At 49.6% G+C, this 16,022-nt stretch overlaps 1 protein-coding gene across 3 annotated transcripts in view; it reads right to left on the minus strand.

Moving 5' to 3' along the window:
* The window catches only part of STK11 (serine/threonine kinase 11), a 31,617-nt gene that overhangs the window by 11,854 nt on the left and 3,741 nt on the right, over positions 1-16,022 (minus strand). For all 3 annotated transcript variants that reach the window (XM_050985966.1, XM_030232303.2, XM_009096903.4), the window contains 6 exons: positions 12,981-13,064; positions 9,678-9,767; positions 8,778-8,910; positions 8,185-8,321; positions 7,605-7,732; positions 869-926 (listed from right to left, as the gene is read on the minus strand). In XM_050985966.1, coding sequence (XP_050841923.1) covers positions 869-926; positions 7,605-7,732; positions 8,185-8,321; positions 8,778-8,910; positions 9,678-9,767; positions 12,981-13,064 — 630 coding nt within the window. The remainder of the gene's footprint in view (positions 1-868; positions 927-7,604; positions 7,733-8,184; positions 8,322-8,777; positions 8,911-9,677; positions 9,768-12,980; positions 13,065-16,022) is intronic.

The following is a 16,022-nucleotide window of genomic DNA, read 5'->3' on the forward strand; positions in this document are numbered from 1 at the left end:
CAGACAGCATCACCTGACAGCACATGGCTTTTCCAAAGACACAAGAGGAAAGCAGCACTGTTCCTGCAGCATGGAGTGGGCTCAGCACCACCCTGGATCACATCCTTGCTTTTACAGCTCCCAAAAGGATCAGGGCAGGCTCATGGGCCAAGCAGCTGCAGTCCAGAGGCAGCTCTGCCTGTCCTCAGAAGCACTTCCCATTCCAAGAGGAGATAAGCTAATGCTGCCTCCGCAGTGAAGCAGCCTCATGATGCTTTTTGTTCTTGTACTTTTATCCGCCCAGGAAATCTCTGCTCAGAGCCTGCCTGTTCAAACAGATCCTTAAAAAAACCCTCAGTGATAACGGGGCATTTCCCCCCCTGACTGTAGCATGGAAAATGGGGGAGGATATGGGGGAGGGAGGACTGTGATATTAAAGAGAAAGAAAAAAAAATTCCTATTGTCCTGGAACGCTTTTCCACATGCTGACTCCATATGGAGCAAATACCAGGGGATATTTCTGTCCCCAGACTGGCCAGAACTAACACACGTTACTGAACAGTCCTACTGTAATAACACAGCCTTCAAGACCTCCTGTTCTGCTCCATTAGTATTTGCTGGCCTCTGGAAAAAATTATCCAGAACCCTTAATTATCCAGAAGCAGGCACGCCACAAACAGACTTCCAACATATTCCTTATTTACTGGTTAGCAATTCCAGTGCTTCACCGGATGCTCTAATAGGAGGAAAAAAGCCAAGTGGAGGTTGCCAGAGCCCCAGCAGAGCTGGAGGAAGGAGATCTAGTGACTTCCATGTGTCTGCTGTCAAAAGGAAACAGAAAGTGAGAGCAGGAGCACAGGTACGGGAGGAGCAGGAAGAGAACACTCACTTGTGCTGCCTTATCTGCTGTATTGAGAACCTCTTGGCTGGGTCGTATTCAAGCATCCCTGAAAAGAAGAAAAAAGTCCAGGTGTGATCACAGGCACTCTCAGCTGAGTCAAAGCCAGGAAGCACAAAGCTCTGCTCCTCCCTCCCCAACAGCCATGCTGTGCCCAGTCCTGGCAGCTCCAGGCAGGATTTGCTCCACCAGCCACAGGAAACTCAGCATAAAATCCCAATCCCATTGCTGACCTGTTCCAGTCTGTTCCTCAGCTTCCCAGCTGCAAGTACAGCCCATTCCTCCCTCCCAGTGCAGGGACTGAGGCTTGTCCAGCCCTCAGTCACAGCTCCAAGAAACTCCCCAACCAACATTTTGCATTTCAGAGTTAATTCCACTGAACCTCCTCCATGGAAGAGCCAAAGCCCCAGGCACAGCATATGTCTACTTGCTCAGTGTCCCAGATCCTCTGGACTAGTGGAATTCTATTCTGAAGTGCAACAAGGGAGAACCAACCATAAAAAAGTCATCCTGCTGCCCACCCCTGTGCCCTGGCCAGGAGTTGGATTTCTGGGATGATCTGCTGAGGTAGCAGGGGGTGGTGGGTGGTGAGCAGAGCAGGGACAGGAAAAGCAGCTCATCCCTATTCCCTCTGGGAGAAAGGGAGTGGATTCCTTAAACAGTCTCTGGGATGCCCACTCTGTTCCACTGCCTTTCAGAAGCTTCACAACTCAACAGAAGGGAAGGAGAAAATTTTGCCATATTCTTCAGAAATGAGGCAATGGAACCTGAGACTTTCATCCAGCAGCATCCAAGATATCCTATGAAGGTTCCAGGAATATATTCACCTCCTGAGCATTAACAAAGCCTCATGGCTGAACACTACAAGGAGTTTTGCTTTTACTGGATGATCTCCTGCTGCTCCTCAAGCACCTGCACTGTGAAGTCTTGAACAGGTTGCATGAAGAATGAGGGTTTGGAGACGGGTTGGAACAGGAGGAACCCATCATCAGCAACCAGGAAAGTCTGGGAAGCAGAACTCTATCAAACAGGAATTCAGAAATTCAGGACAGGAGCAAAGAGTGCAGAGTGCTGGGGAGAGCCAGGGCAAGGACACATTGAGAACTCAAGGGTGGAGGATACCTGGGTGGACACTTGGGAAGTGAGGGCTGGAAAGACACATCCTAGTACAAGTAGGGAGCTGCAAGGCCCTTGGAGGTGAGAACCTACAAATCAAAGGTCATGGAAGAGATAAATCACCACAGCATATGTGATCCCAAAAACTGCTCCAGAACAACATCTTCCCTGTCAGTCTGTTTATATCACATCAGATCAGGACTTGGGAAAAGAGGGGGGATAGGACAGTACAGTGGGAAAAGACTGAGGTTATTTTACCCCAGAACCCAAAATACACTTTGCCCAGGCAATTTGGGAAGGTTTATCCATGCTAGTGACAGCATTAGGAGCTTTAAGGCAGATGGGATCACTACTGATCCACATGACATCACATGAAGTAAGTTAAAGCATTCCAGGAAGAGCTCTCCAGGTCACAGGGCAGGTTCCTGGCTCAAGGCACTGGAGTCCTCAGAGCCCAATTCCTCAGAGTTTTGGATTGTTTGGACTGGGTTTTGAAGGTCTCTGAGGATGGAAACTCTACAACACCCCCACTACCCCCAACCTGTTCCAGAGCTCAATCCTGGCAGCAAAGGAGTTTTCTCACGTTCAGATGGAATTTCTCCTCACATTACAGAAAAAGAAAGAAGTTCAGAGGAAAAAAAACCCATCCCACACCTAATTAAAGAGCCTATTAATAAGATGATCAGACAGTTTCACAGCTGAGCTTCCCAAATGAGGTGGCTTTTTTTTTTTTCTTTTTAAGAAATAGGGCTGCAAAGAGCTCTCACATGAAGATTAGGGGACAAGTATTGGTCAGGTCCTCCTATTCATGTCAGAAGAAACAGGAAGTCAGGACACCACCCACTCCCCCCACTGATTTATTTAAAAACCACACTTCAAGGTGTTTTTGAAATTTAAGGCATTTACCAGATGAAACCGGTACAAGCAGGAGAAGAAGTTTAAGGTAAATGATTAAAAGAGCAGTAGTCACAAACAACCATGGCACAGGGAGCTGTTGCTTTGAAGCCATTAAAAAGGCAGAAAGAAAATAATCGAGCGAAAGGAATTTTTACTTCAATGAAAAATGACCACATTTGGGGTAACATTTGAAAGAAAATGGAAAGTGTCCTCACTGAAAATGTACATTCATACATTCAGCTCTGAGTCACTCGTGGCAGCTCCGTGGCTCAAGTCCTGCACTGAAGAGAGGCTTCAGCAAGACAAAACATCATGTTCTATTCACCAGGCAAGTCATCCTGGAGCGCCTGCCCGCAGCAGCCGCCGCTCGCGGCCATTTAGGGTAAAGACTTCCCTGGAGTTTATCTGTGAGCAGGGATGGGACAGGCTGTGCCAGGGAATGCTTCAGGAGGCCCAACTCAGAGCTCTGCTCCCCAGTATTCCCAGAGGATTTGTTGTGTGCATACAGGGGGGGCCACAGAATTACTGTGGCTGATCCCCAAACTGTCACCCAGAGCAGAGGGCTGAGTGTCATGTCCAGGTGTTCTTTGGAGACCTCCAGGGCTGGGGCTCCAAACCTCACTGGACAGGCCCTTCCAGTGTCTGACAGCCCTTTCCATGAGGAAATTATTCCTACAATATGAAGTCCCCTCCTTGAGAATTATCAGGTATTAAACTGGTAAGAGCAGACACCACACAGCTGTGCCCAGACAGGGGTATCGTGTCCTCTGCAGCACATCAACAGTTTCAAAACCCTTTCAAATCACATCAAGTGACAACCCAGAAACTGGAGATCATGGATCTGCCCTGAGCTCCTCATAACCCCCAGCGATCCTGGACAGGCATAGCTCCAGGGCAGAATTCCTGAAGTTCAGAACACAGGACAGTCTCAGGTGTGGGACTGGAGAAGCAGGAAGAAATCCAACAGCAAGATTAACAGACTCAACCTGGATTCCACTTCAGTCTCCTACTTGGATCAATATTTAACAACCACTGTAAAAGCAGTGTGAGGCTAATCTGTAAATGAGGCAGGACCTTCTCCCTCTCCCTGCACTCAGCTGGCTGTTCTGGTCACAAACTCCCTCTGCAGGCAAATCTTGAGCCTGTGATCTAGGCCAGGCCTCTGGAAGGGCACAGACAGCCCTGGGGATCCCTGCCACAGCAGAGTTAAAGCATCCCACTGTCACCAGGATGCATCCTCTCACTGTCCCAGCAAGGGAAGGTCATGGAAGTGAGAAAATAAACTGCTGAGGATCCAACCACCATGTCCCAGGTCTCAGGGCCTGGAAATCAATCCAGATGCTGATTAATGCAGAGCTGCAGCCTCAGAGCTTCCTCTTCCAGTAAAAGTCTATTAGCCCAGAAGGAGGAAAGCTGACCTTGTGCATTTTTCTGGTCCAGAAGCAAAGTGCACAGGAGTTGATAAGCCATGGGCAGATGCTGCCAGAAGAACCTTAAGACTATTTATAAACCCTTCTACTCTGACACATCTCTCCTGACTGCACACACAAAACAGCACCAGCCCTTCTTCTTTCCATCCCTGAAGAGTACAAATAAAGCTTCATCCCTGATTAGGGAGACAAAATGAGGAGCAGCATCCCAACTAATCTGGAGGATATACTGTCATGCGAGTCTCTTTACAAGCTAAACACCACTGAAGCTTTAAGTCCTCTAAACTCTGCTGCTCTGGAAAAAGGGAACAAAGATAAGAACAAGCTCAAGGGGAAGAAAAAGTAAAGACACAGTAAAAAAGTAGTCAACAGAAGAATAAAAAACCCTTACAAAGTGTGTTTGTGTTTGCTTCATAGCCTGGCTGTGGTGCCTGTGGTCAGCACAGCCCTGGCAGACAGAGGAAATGAGCACTTTGCTGCACTGAATTCTGCCTCACTCAAACCCAGACCAGGCACTCGCAGCCCTGTGAGGGCTTTTAGAGCCTTTCAAATCAACACAAAGATGAGACAAAAGCACCAGAGCGACAGAGCTGAGCTGGGGGTGTCTGTGCTGCTCACACAAACACAGCCACCTACAGTATCTGATCCACAGGCAATGGATTCAGCTCCAGCCTGCTGCAGGAGGAGCAGGCACCGACCAGGAAATGCAGATGTTCTGGAGGAAAAGCTGGAACTAAATAAAGCATCCAGGTTTGTCACCATAGCTACATGGTGCCACGGCTGCACAGCTCAGCCCTGGGCTTCAGCAGATGCTGGGGAGCTGCTCAGGCCTCCAGAGCAGGCAGAGCTGGGGCAATCCCACCCCGAAATTCATCCCCCTTGAGGCCACCTGGCATGCTGACCATTGGAAAATGTGTCTCACACCAAGCAAGGGGAATATCAGAAGGTTATGCCAGCTTTTGCAATGTGGCAGCTTGTACACAGCAAGATGAGGGGTGGAAGACTGTTCTCAGGTGGGAGAGAGGACAGGAAAAGGGATCCTCAGGGCTTCCCACTGCCCTGAAAGGGGTCTGGCCACTTCCTCCCAGGCAAGCTCCTCTCCTTGCCAAACCCACTCGACTCCCACCTCTGTGGTGCACAAGCACAGAAGGGATGCAGACAAACAAACTGACAGCAGTGAGGATGCAGGAGGAGACTCAGGCTGCAGGAAATGGACTAAGGGCACCAGATTCAAGGCTCTGCCATGTAAAATCAGGCAGAGGGAAGAGTAGGTAATTCTGGCTCCAGATCTCATGCAGGGGTGGGAAGAGAACTAGGAGGGGAGTTATTGTGCTAATGAAGCACAAGATTTTAAGCTGTCAATAACCTCAGCACAGAAAAAGAGAAAACTGCCACACTCCTTTTCCCTGGGGGAAGCACTAAGTGCAGCTGAGAGGCTGATCACAAACCTCCAAGGAGTTCTGCTGGATGCTTTAGGAGAACTGCTGCCGGACCAACAGGACTGCAGGATTTGCTCCATTTGGGCAATTCCCAGCTCATTAAAAAGCCACGTTTGGAGCCATCAGTCACAAGCCAAATGCCACACGGAGCTCAGGCCACTGTCCCCTGGGGCTGGCAGGTACAATGTGGAGCACATCAGGCCATGAGCAGTCGCTGTGTCAGGCTCCGCCGGATCCCGGCTGTGCCGAGCGCCATTGGAAGCACCGCCTTATGTAACGCCTTCGGAAAGCTGCTAAAGCTGGCTAATGCTTTTGGAAACACATGGAAACAACTGATTTCATCATTGGCGTGGAGCCAGGGAAGCTAAAATAACCTCTGAGGGGGGCTGCGGGGGTCTGGCAGCTCCTCGGCGCCGAGGGGCCGGGGGAGCCCCGGCAGCAGCAGCGGAAGAGCTCGGACTGACAGCACCACCTGCCGCCAGCACGGCCGGCACCGAGCCAGGAGCCGGGGCCCTGCACCGAGCCCGGGGGGACCGGCACCGAGCCCGGGGGACCGGCACCGAGCCAGGAGCCGGGGCCCTGCACCGAGCCCGGGGGGACCTGCACCGAGCCAGGAGCCGGGGCCCTGCACCGAGCCGGGGGACCTGCACCGAGCCAGGAGCCGGGGCCCTGCACCGAGCCGGGGGGACCGGCACCGAGCCCGGGGGCCCTGCACCGAGCCAGGAGCCGGGGCCCTGCACCGAGCCGGGGCACCGGCACCGAGCCCGGGGGCCCTGCACCGAGCCCGGGGGACCGGCACCGAGCCCGGGGGACCGGCACCCGGCCCGGGGGACCGGCACCCGGCCCGGGGGACCCGCGCCCAGCCCCGGGGGAACCTGCAGAGCCGACACGCTGCCAGCAGAGAGGCACTCAGTGCCCCCCAGCCCCTCACCAACCCCACAGAGCACAGGGAGCAGGAAAACCAATGTGAAACAAGACAAACATCCCGCATCTGAGGGCTGATTGCTCAAAAAGAGCTGAAGAGAAAGGAGAGGGTGAGCCTGCACCTGGCTGTTCTGCTGGAAAGGAGGCACTGGGAATACTGGTCAGGCTCTCCCACTGGCTGGAATCACATCCCAGCCCCTGCCAAAGAGGCTCACCAGGCTGCCTGCTGTGCACAGCACAACTGCTGCCCTGTCTGACCACTCAGCTTCCACAGGTAGAGACTCTTCAGCACTGAACACCAAGTTGCTGCAATAAGTGATGGGAATAAAAAAAAAAACAAAAAACCCCACAACTTTCTCCCCAGAAAGTACCACTCTCCTGGTCCTCATGGTCCTATCCCAGCCCTGCTGTGAAACTGGGCACCTGTAACTGCTCCAATATCCTGCAGCTCTGAATTTGGGGGGAAGGAAACAAATGGGACTTGAGACAAGTCCAGAGGTGAGGCTGATGAGGAAGGACGGCAGACCTGAGTACTCACTGTGTGACATTAGGGAAAGCCTGGACACAGCATCAGAGTACTCTCACTGTCCAAACCTGCATCAATGCTATTATGCCACTTTTAATTTAACCTCTTGTGGGCTTTGTCTTTAAATGTAAAAGCTTCTCAGAGTACAGGAAGCAATGCAAGAATCAACTCTATACAGCAGTGGCTGCGAGCTGTGCAGGGCATTAGTGGATCTCAGGAAAACAGCAGTGCTGGAGATCTGCCAGACTCTTGTAAGGCTATAAGTATAACCTCCCTGACTAAAAGGATCCCATATCCCCACAAGACACTTGGAAGGAAGCTCTGGCACCGTGCAAGCTGAGGAGTTGTTGCATCTATAAATGTTACCCCTTTTGGAACCAGCTGGGAAGACTCACCTCTCAGTAAGTCTGAGAGTGGAGGACCACAATCCTCTGGAATTGTGTAGTCGCCTTTCCCGATGTTTTCAAATAATTTATAGATATTATCCCCTTCAAAAGGGTACAGACCCGTTGTGATGTTGTATCTGTGAAGGCAGAAGGAGAAGCAGGATGAGAAGCAGTCCACAGATACTCAGTTCTTACCTGACTAAATAAGCCAAAAGCAGCCAAGGGGAAACCAAAAGAGGAATATTTGGCAGTATGTGCAAAACCTCTTTAAGTTTAGCCTGCCTTCATCACAGTCTGGGACAGCAAAAACTTAAAAATAAATACTGGAGATACTTGTGGTTTCTGTTACTGCCCTGGCTGTGCCTCTGGGAGCTGAGCAACAGCTGCAGAGTCACTCATGGAGAGCAAAGATCCCCTTGTGCAGAATTACAGATACTTCAGGGAGCATAAACACACCCACAGGAGTGAGCAGCACCCCCCTCTCAGCTCCCCCCACCACACAAGAGCAGTGATGTCAGATCTGGGCCAGGACTGAGCTATCTGAGGGTGTCATTAGTTGTGAAGTTCCTGGGGGCTCCTGGGCACTCACAGTGTCACCCCTGCAGACCAGATGTCAACTTTAAAGCCTGAAAAGGTGTCAAGGCCATTGGCAATTTCTGGGGGCTGGAATGCTGGCGACCCTTGGCTCGTCCTGCACGTGTCGTCCTCCGCAAACGGATGCAATGCCTGAGGCAGGAGAGACCAAACAGTGTCAGGCTTCCAAGGAAAACAAACTGTGACTCTTGGAAAAGTTCCACCTGGGAAACAAAAGGGGAAAACTCCTCTACTGAACATCTGCAGATGATAAGATCACGCCACCACATCAGCCACACGCCACAGTGACAAGTCTTGCACCTCTCCTACCTCAGACAGTCTCCATATAAAAAAAAATAAGGTTATGCAGCTTATCCCCATTTCCCCCCACTTTTGGGCTCATCCAAGATTGACATCTTCCTTCTCTATGTTTCCTGAGCAGAAGTTTCATGCTGTTACCAAAAGAAGTGCTTTGCCAATTGCAATAACTATTCAGAGTCACTCAGAGCACTCAGAACAAAAGCCTAAATGCACAATAAATCAATGACACCACAGAGGTGACCTCAATCTAGCATGTCCCATTCTGACTTTTCTGTGCTTCTCACATACCTCTGCTACGCCTAAATCAGATATTTTTAGTGTCCCATTGGTTGTTAGCAGGAGGTTCCCCGGTTTTATATCCTTGTGGACAATCCCTTGGCTGTGCAAGTATTCTAAGCCATCTATAAGCTGACAAAAGTACCTGCAGAGAGAGGGAGAGGGGGAAAAAAAAAATCAAACACTTTTAGCCAGTAGAAAAGAGTTTTTTGCTGTGGTCAGAGACTCTGGGTCATCATCATAACCCACACACAGCCTGGCAGTTGTAGAGGCAAGTGTTTCATCTCATAATACCCAAAAATAATATTAATGTGCCTGAATTTCACCTAGGCTGTCCGTAATCTCAGAGATCTCTTAAACTAAAATGACACTATGACCATAACATTATGTAGTTGCCATGGATTTGCTGCTCTGCCCTGATTTGATCCTGACAATGTTTTTGTATCTATTCCCAGAATTGTCAGGTTTCTTTCCTTGAGGAGTAAAAAAGGGCTCCAGCTTATCCCAGCTAACTACCCCAGCTACCAGATCATGCTGGATATTGCCAATCTCTAATCCATCCCAATGCCTTTAAAGTCTTTTCTGATGCTGAACTGTGGCTTGACCTCCATTTAGGCAGGAGATTCCCCCCTCGCACCCCTTGACAAGGCAAGAGCACAGGGACCAGGGGGGGCTGTTGGGCAACTCAGGAAGTAAAATAAAAATAACAGAAAAATCAATAGAAGGATGGTTTTCTTCCCAGAATCTAAGGGCAATTCCTGCTGGCCATTCCAAGAGCTTTTCACTTTTTTGCATGGGTGTAAAATATGAAATTATTGCACAAAGCCAGGTTTGCTGTCAAACACAGTCTGAGCAGAGCAGAACCATGCTCTCCACTCAAGAGAACAGAGTGGGGAGAGGAAGAGAACTTACCCGTGAGCCTGAAACACTGGAAACCTCTTTTCTGGGACACTGTCCAGCATTTCCTGCATCCCACACACACAGTACTCCATCACCATATACGTGAGGGAAGAGTTAAGGAAGCTCCAGGGTTAACACTCCTCAGTGTTAAACATTCCTCAGATGGGCAGCACCCCACCCCAGAGGGAATGGCTGCACTTCCCAAGTGCTAAGGGAATGTTCCTCCAGTTCCCACAGGACAGGAAAATCCTTCTACCAAATGAGCATCTGCAGTTCTGTGACCAGACCTGGAACAGGGTGGGAACTCCACAGAAAACAAGCTGGAGATCTCACAGACATGACAGAGAGCAGGGAAATACCTTGAAGTGGGGACAGAAAGTTGGGCACTCCCTGGCAGAAGAGCTGCAGCCCGTTTCCCCAGTGCCCTGGGTGTTCTGCAGCTGAGATGAAAGTGAGCTCCCACCACCTTCCCCAAAGTTGGTTATTCCTCATTCCCTGTCCCAAACAACCCAGTTGTGTGCTCTGTGGAACAGCTGCTGCTTACCCCAGCTCCAAAGGAGTATTCAATAGCAGGAAAAAAGATCCTTGGAGAGCTGAGAAGCTTTGTGAAACCACATGGATAAACACAGTTACAACAGAATGCCAAGAGCTGCTGGCACTTTGCAGCGTTTGTTCCCTTGCAGCATATTCCAGTTTTTATCTCTGTAAGCTTTAATGCTGGGGCCAAAAAAATGGTAACCAGAATGCCTGATGTTGTAATTGTCTGTTTCCTCCTCTTTTGAAGGCAAAGTCTGGCTTGGAGGGGCCTGGGAGAACAGACCCTGGAACACTAGAGAGTGTCCTGACAGAGCAGAGGCTGCCAGGGCTCCCCTTCAATCCTGAGCATGGTCAGTTACTCCTCCAGGCAGTTGCCTTCTTAACCCTAAACCCAAAATGAGTTACTTTTGCCCCAAGAATCCACCTGAGGTAGAAGAGGCAGAAGGGAGACTACTGCTCTTTGTGGGATCTGGGCTGAAGACTCTGCTGCCCCTTTCCAGCATGTTCCATCTAGCAGCTCCAAACACTGAAAACTCATTAAATTCCTGCTCCATTCCCCATGAGTTGCTCTTTAGAGAGACCCTAAAATAGTTTAAATATACCCTAAACCAGAATTTATGATGGGCATGAAGATTCTCAGTAAATCAATAAAAGCAAGAACAGAAGAGACAGCTCCCAAAATTCATTCCTACCCTTCTTACTCTGGATAAAATCTGTGAACTACTTCTATCAGAATGATTTGGAATACATCAACTCTCCCACTGTCAGGAGAATAACAGTGATGGTAGATAACCCAGACCAGCTCCTGGGGAGCAAAGAGGCTCAAGGACAGCCTGGCTGGGTGTCATTAACATCCAGGCTGCTCCTTACCCCTCCCTGGTCACTGATCCACTTCAGGTTGATCAATCAGATTAGAGAACAGACTTCCAGGATGGAGCAGATCTGTTACAGGTGCCCCAAGCCCTCAGTTCTCCTCCTCAAGGGCTTCTGCTCCCACACTCAGCTCTACACACTGGTAATGGGATCCCTGGGCTGCTGCTCATGGAACTGGATTCATTTTCTGCCTGAATGAGCTCTCCATTCACCACTAGCTCTGCACTCCCAGTCACAGCAGGCCAGCAAACAGCCCTTAAATACTAAAAGTCATTGATATTTTTAATCCAACAGCCACAGCTTTCCCTTTCCCACAGAAAATCACAGAAGGTTTTTATTAGGTGAGTTGCTCAAACGCTGTCTTAACCTGAAGGGAGCTTCCAAGAAAGACGGAGAGGGATTTTTTAGAAGAGCACACAGTGACAGGACATGGGGAAATTGCTTCACACTGACAGAGAGGGGGATTAGATGGGAGATTAGGAAAAAAATCTTCCCTGTGAGGGTGCTGAGGCCCTGAGACAGGTTTCCCTGAGAAGCTGGGGCTGCCCCTGGATCCCTGGAAGTGTCCAAGACCAGGCTGGAAGGGGCTTGGAGCAACCTGGGATAGTGGAAAGTGTCCTTGCCCATGGCAGCAGGTGGAATGGGATGAGCTTTAATGTCCTTTTTAACCCAAGCCATTCTGTGACTCTATGACAAACAGCTCAAGCCTGCAGTGCACTTCCACCAGCAACAAAACACTCAGGTGGGAACAGAATCCTTCCTTCCACAGCCCCAATTTCCAATCCCACAGTGCCTGTTCTGGAAATGAGGATCTTTCTATTTAATCACCAGTGGGGAAGTTGACATCTGCCCCTAAATTCCAACTCTGCCTCCTGCAAGGAACCAACACAGCCCTGTGCATGACTAAGGGCCCTGCCCCCAGGGCAGCCTCAGGGAAACAGTGCCTTTTCTGCTGGATCTGTTCCCAAATTTATTCCCCGTGTGGCTGCTCCAGGGCTGCTCTATCACAGCCCAGGACATGCAGCACAGGCAGTGCCAGTCAGGAGCTGGGGAAGGGCTTGAACAAAATCATGGATGAATTCCTGCTCCAAGTTCTAGTGAAACCAAATTCCCCCAGTTATTGCCAGAATCAGAACAGGGAGGAACAAACTTTGTGAGAGTGCAGAAGCAGATAAAGATAAAAATAACAAAGTCAACCTGTCCTTGCAAGGGAAAAGCACTGAAAACCAATTCTGGACCAGCACTGCTCAGAAAGTCCAGCAAGGAGCATCCTTGGAGAGATCCCATTTCCCAGTGATGGTTTTGTGTTGTCATCACCTGGTACCAACACACGATGTCTCTCTCGGGCTCCTTTTCCCCCTGCTGCCTCCTCCCTTCTACCTAATTAAACAGATCTCTCTATCAATAATTGACTTGCAGTCCCCTCACTCTGTCGAGGCCACAGCACAAGCAGAAGCTGTCACACTCCTTTATCCTAATGATCTGGTGGCAGAGTGTTTGATCTAATTAATGCACACAATTAAATTACTCCTTTTCTGGAGTACTGTAATAAGAAGACAGTAGTTAGAAAACAGTGTCAAAAATAAAAGGATCCATTTATAACATATGCTACAAGGGATGAGCTCCAGGAACTTCCACACTTGTTCCAGGCAAAGTGCTCTCAGTGTGGCAGAGTCATACAAAATCCAGCAAAGTGAGGATAAAATTACCTTGATCAGTGTCTATGTGAATTTTTGTTTGTATGGAAAGTCTGCCAGGTGGGCAGGATGGTTATTAGCAGCGAAAGCAATTTAGCTGCAAAAATTTAGGCTTAAGAAACATCCAAAAGGGCCTTCCCAAAAGCAGAACTACAGCAGAGAACAGTGGGAATTCAAACCTGATCAAGAGCCCTGTGCAAAAGGATATATTTTCTGCTTCTCCTCGTTGTACAGCACATCTACCAGCTGGATGACGTTTTTGTGCCGTAATCTCCGCAGGAGCTGGATCTCCCTGCAGGAAGAGACAAGGAAAAAGTTGCATTTAAAAAGATACTTCCCAAATCCATTTCTTCCAAAATTTCACCCAAACTAAACTTGACTGAATGGCTCAGAGACCTGAAGTGAATCCTGTGTTTGTGGGGAATTAATAAGGTAAAACAGTGAGGAGCCACCTTCCCTTGGCTTGGGGAACAGTCCCTTGAATGTCACCTGTTCTGATCTTTGGCTCCAGGGATTTTATACCTGCCCCAAACCACAGTTTAGTCTCTTTTGCATTAAACTCATCCTGCAAAATCCCACTGGATGCCAGCTGTGGAGAAACAGGCAGAGCAGGACAGTCAGGTCAGGGTGGTTCTGTTGGTGCCTGGCAGTGCACGTCCTGCTTTTCACTTTGTTCTGCTGCTGCTCCATCCTGGGCTGTGCTGAGCTCCCAAATTCTCCTTCCCAGCTCCCTTCCAGAGTGATTTGGCGAGTGCTTGAAGCAGTGTGGTCACACTTCATCAGCTCAGCCTCTGGGAAGCAGCATTACAAGGAATTCTGAGCACAGCTTTGGAAGAGAGAGCCCCTGCCCAAAGCCAGCTCAGAGCCCCTCAAGGGCACAATTAGCAGCTCCAGTAACGAGCTGGGGCCAGCACAAAGGCTGAGCAACAACCAGGAGCTGCTCCTTGGAAAGGGCTCCTCTGATGCAGGAGTGTAAGGAGAATCCTTACTGATCTTTTAAGGATGCCTGAGCAGTATGAATTATTTCACTACCAAAATTAAGGCCAAAGACTCCTCTCTCAGCTCTGTATTTGGAAGAAGCCACCAAGAGCTGAGCAGAGACCCAGGATACCACAGCAAAACTCCCAAGTATTGTGTGGACATGGCAGACAAGTCTAATTATAGGAATGACCAAAGGGCTGAAGTGGATTAAATTAGCACAAGGAACAGCAGCCAGTGTCAGTGTGGAGCTGAGGAGATCCTGCAGCATGAAGGGAGAGGGCTGAGGGCTCCAACCTGGGCTGCCAGAGTGGAGCAAACACAATCAAACACAACTGCTTTAAGGCCCAAATGCTGGGAACACATCTAAAATCCTGATCCCAACAGCTCATTCCCTGTAATACAGCTCGGAAGCACAAACACTAATTCCTCCCACCTTCAACAGACAAATAAATATCTCATATTTCTGTAATGATTTCCCCTCCCAGGAGGACTTTGAGAACCAATCCAAAAAGCCAGGGCAGTGCTCCCACCCCTGGGGCAGAGGCCAAGCCACCCTTTTCCCAGAGGAAAGATTACTTCTATTTTTAGCCCCTCTTTCACTCTGGAATGCCTGAGGAGCAGGGACAGCCAGCCCAGTCACCTCCAATCCCATCTCGCTTCGCAAACTCCTCGAGTAGGGGAACATAGGTCTCACCTCCTCAGAACAGGCCTAAATTTGATTTTTTTTCTTCCAAAACCACCAAGAAAACCCCACCACAGCCCACTGCAAGTGTGTGAGCAGACAGACTGCCAGAGGCCAAGACCTGCTTCCAAGTACAACCTCCTTGGAAGGAGACAAGGGGGGAAAAGACCTAACTCAAGCTCTGTCAGATCCATTAAGCTCATCCTGGTGGATTAAGACTTATCCCCTGCAAGGTACCTGATCTGGCAAATAAACAGGGGGTGTTGCTGCTCAGAACTGTAAATAGCAAAGCTGCCCCCTTGTTCCATGTGCCACAGCATTTTGGAGCATGCCAAAGGCAGCCTGGAAAGCAGACTCTCCTTCCTGGACATCTCCACTGTGAGATCCAGCATTCTTCCTACAGCTTGTTCCCAGCCATTCCTGCCTAAACAAAACCCAGCAACACAGCCAAAAGATTCACTGCCTTCCTTTGGTTCACAGGGCTCTTCCCACAACATCCTGAAAGCTTAGGAAGTGCAGCACCTGATCCAGGACTGTGTGAGCCAGGAAGATTTCAGTGTCACTTTTTCTCTGTCCTAGTCCCAAGGGTCCATCCACATCCTGCTCCTGCAGGGATGTCTGGCATTCCAAGTTCTATATCCATCATGGAGTACAGGTCCCAGCATTTCACCTCTCAACCCAAGCAAACATCCAGCTCAGAAGAGAAAGTCCTTGAGCCACACAGCTCCAAGGGGAACCCACCTCTGAGGAGGAGGGATCAGCCCATTCCCACCTGAGCTCACACCTCCAGGGCTTCCAGCAAGTCCTTCCAAAGCAGAGCTGTCCCTGTTTGGAGGTTCCAGCTTGGGACTTGCAGACCCCAGGAACAAACTGTCACAGCACAGCCCCATAAACCAGGTTAACCCTCTGAGGAATTCCAAGGAGCACAAATTCCAACCAGAGCAATTGCTGAGGTGGTAAATACAGCACAGGGCACTTGGGATCCCACAGAGCCCCAAACACTTAATTAACGTGTCAGGCTATTAGCACACGGCGTTATTAAACCTCTGCTGCTGCAGCCACAGGCTGCCAGGTTTTCCTGCCTCTTTTTGGCAATCCCACTAAACTCCTTTTTTTTTTTTTTTTTTTTTTTTTTTTCAGGGATGAGATTCTGCAGTGTCTGCCTGACTGAGCCACCTCCACCTGCTCTAAAGAGAAATGAGGGTTCTCCTCCCAATAGATTTAAGGAAACTGTGTCTTACAAGTTTAAGCCCTCAACATCCTCTCCAGGACTCAGAGAGCACTTCAGGGCTCATTTTCCTGGGGCAGAAGTGGAGTAGAGAAAAATAATGTAAGTCTCAAACACATTTTAGTTGTAATTTCTGTGTCTCCAGAACACCAGGAGACAGGGCTGGGACAGAGATGAGGCTGGGGCCTGGAATATCAGCAAGGAGTGACCCAAGGTTGGCATGAACATCCATTTCCAGCCCAACATCTCCAGGTGCCCAAGGCCCAGCTCAGACCTGTATGATCCTCCACAGCTCATTACTGCACTCTCATTACTCCCTGTGTGTTACTGCTTGTGGAATTACCCAAGGGCCACTGTCT

Source organism: Serinus canaria, chromosome 28, assembly GCF_022539315.1.
Source record: "Serinus canaria isolate serCan28SL12 chromosome 28, serCan2020, whole genome shotgun sequence".
Lineage (NCBI taxonomy): Eukaryota > Metazoa > Chordata > Aves > Passeriformes > Fringillidae > Serinus > Serinus canaria.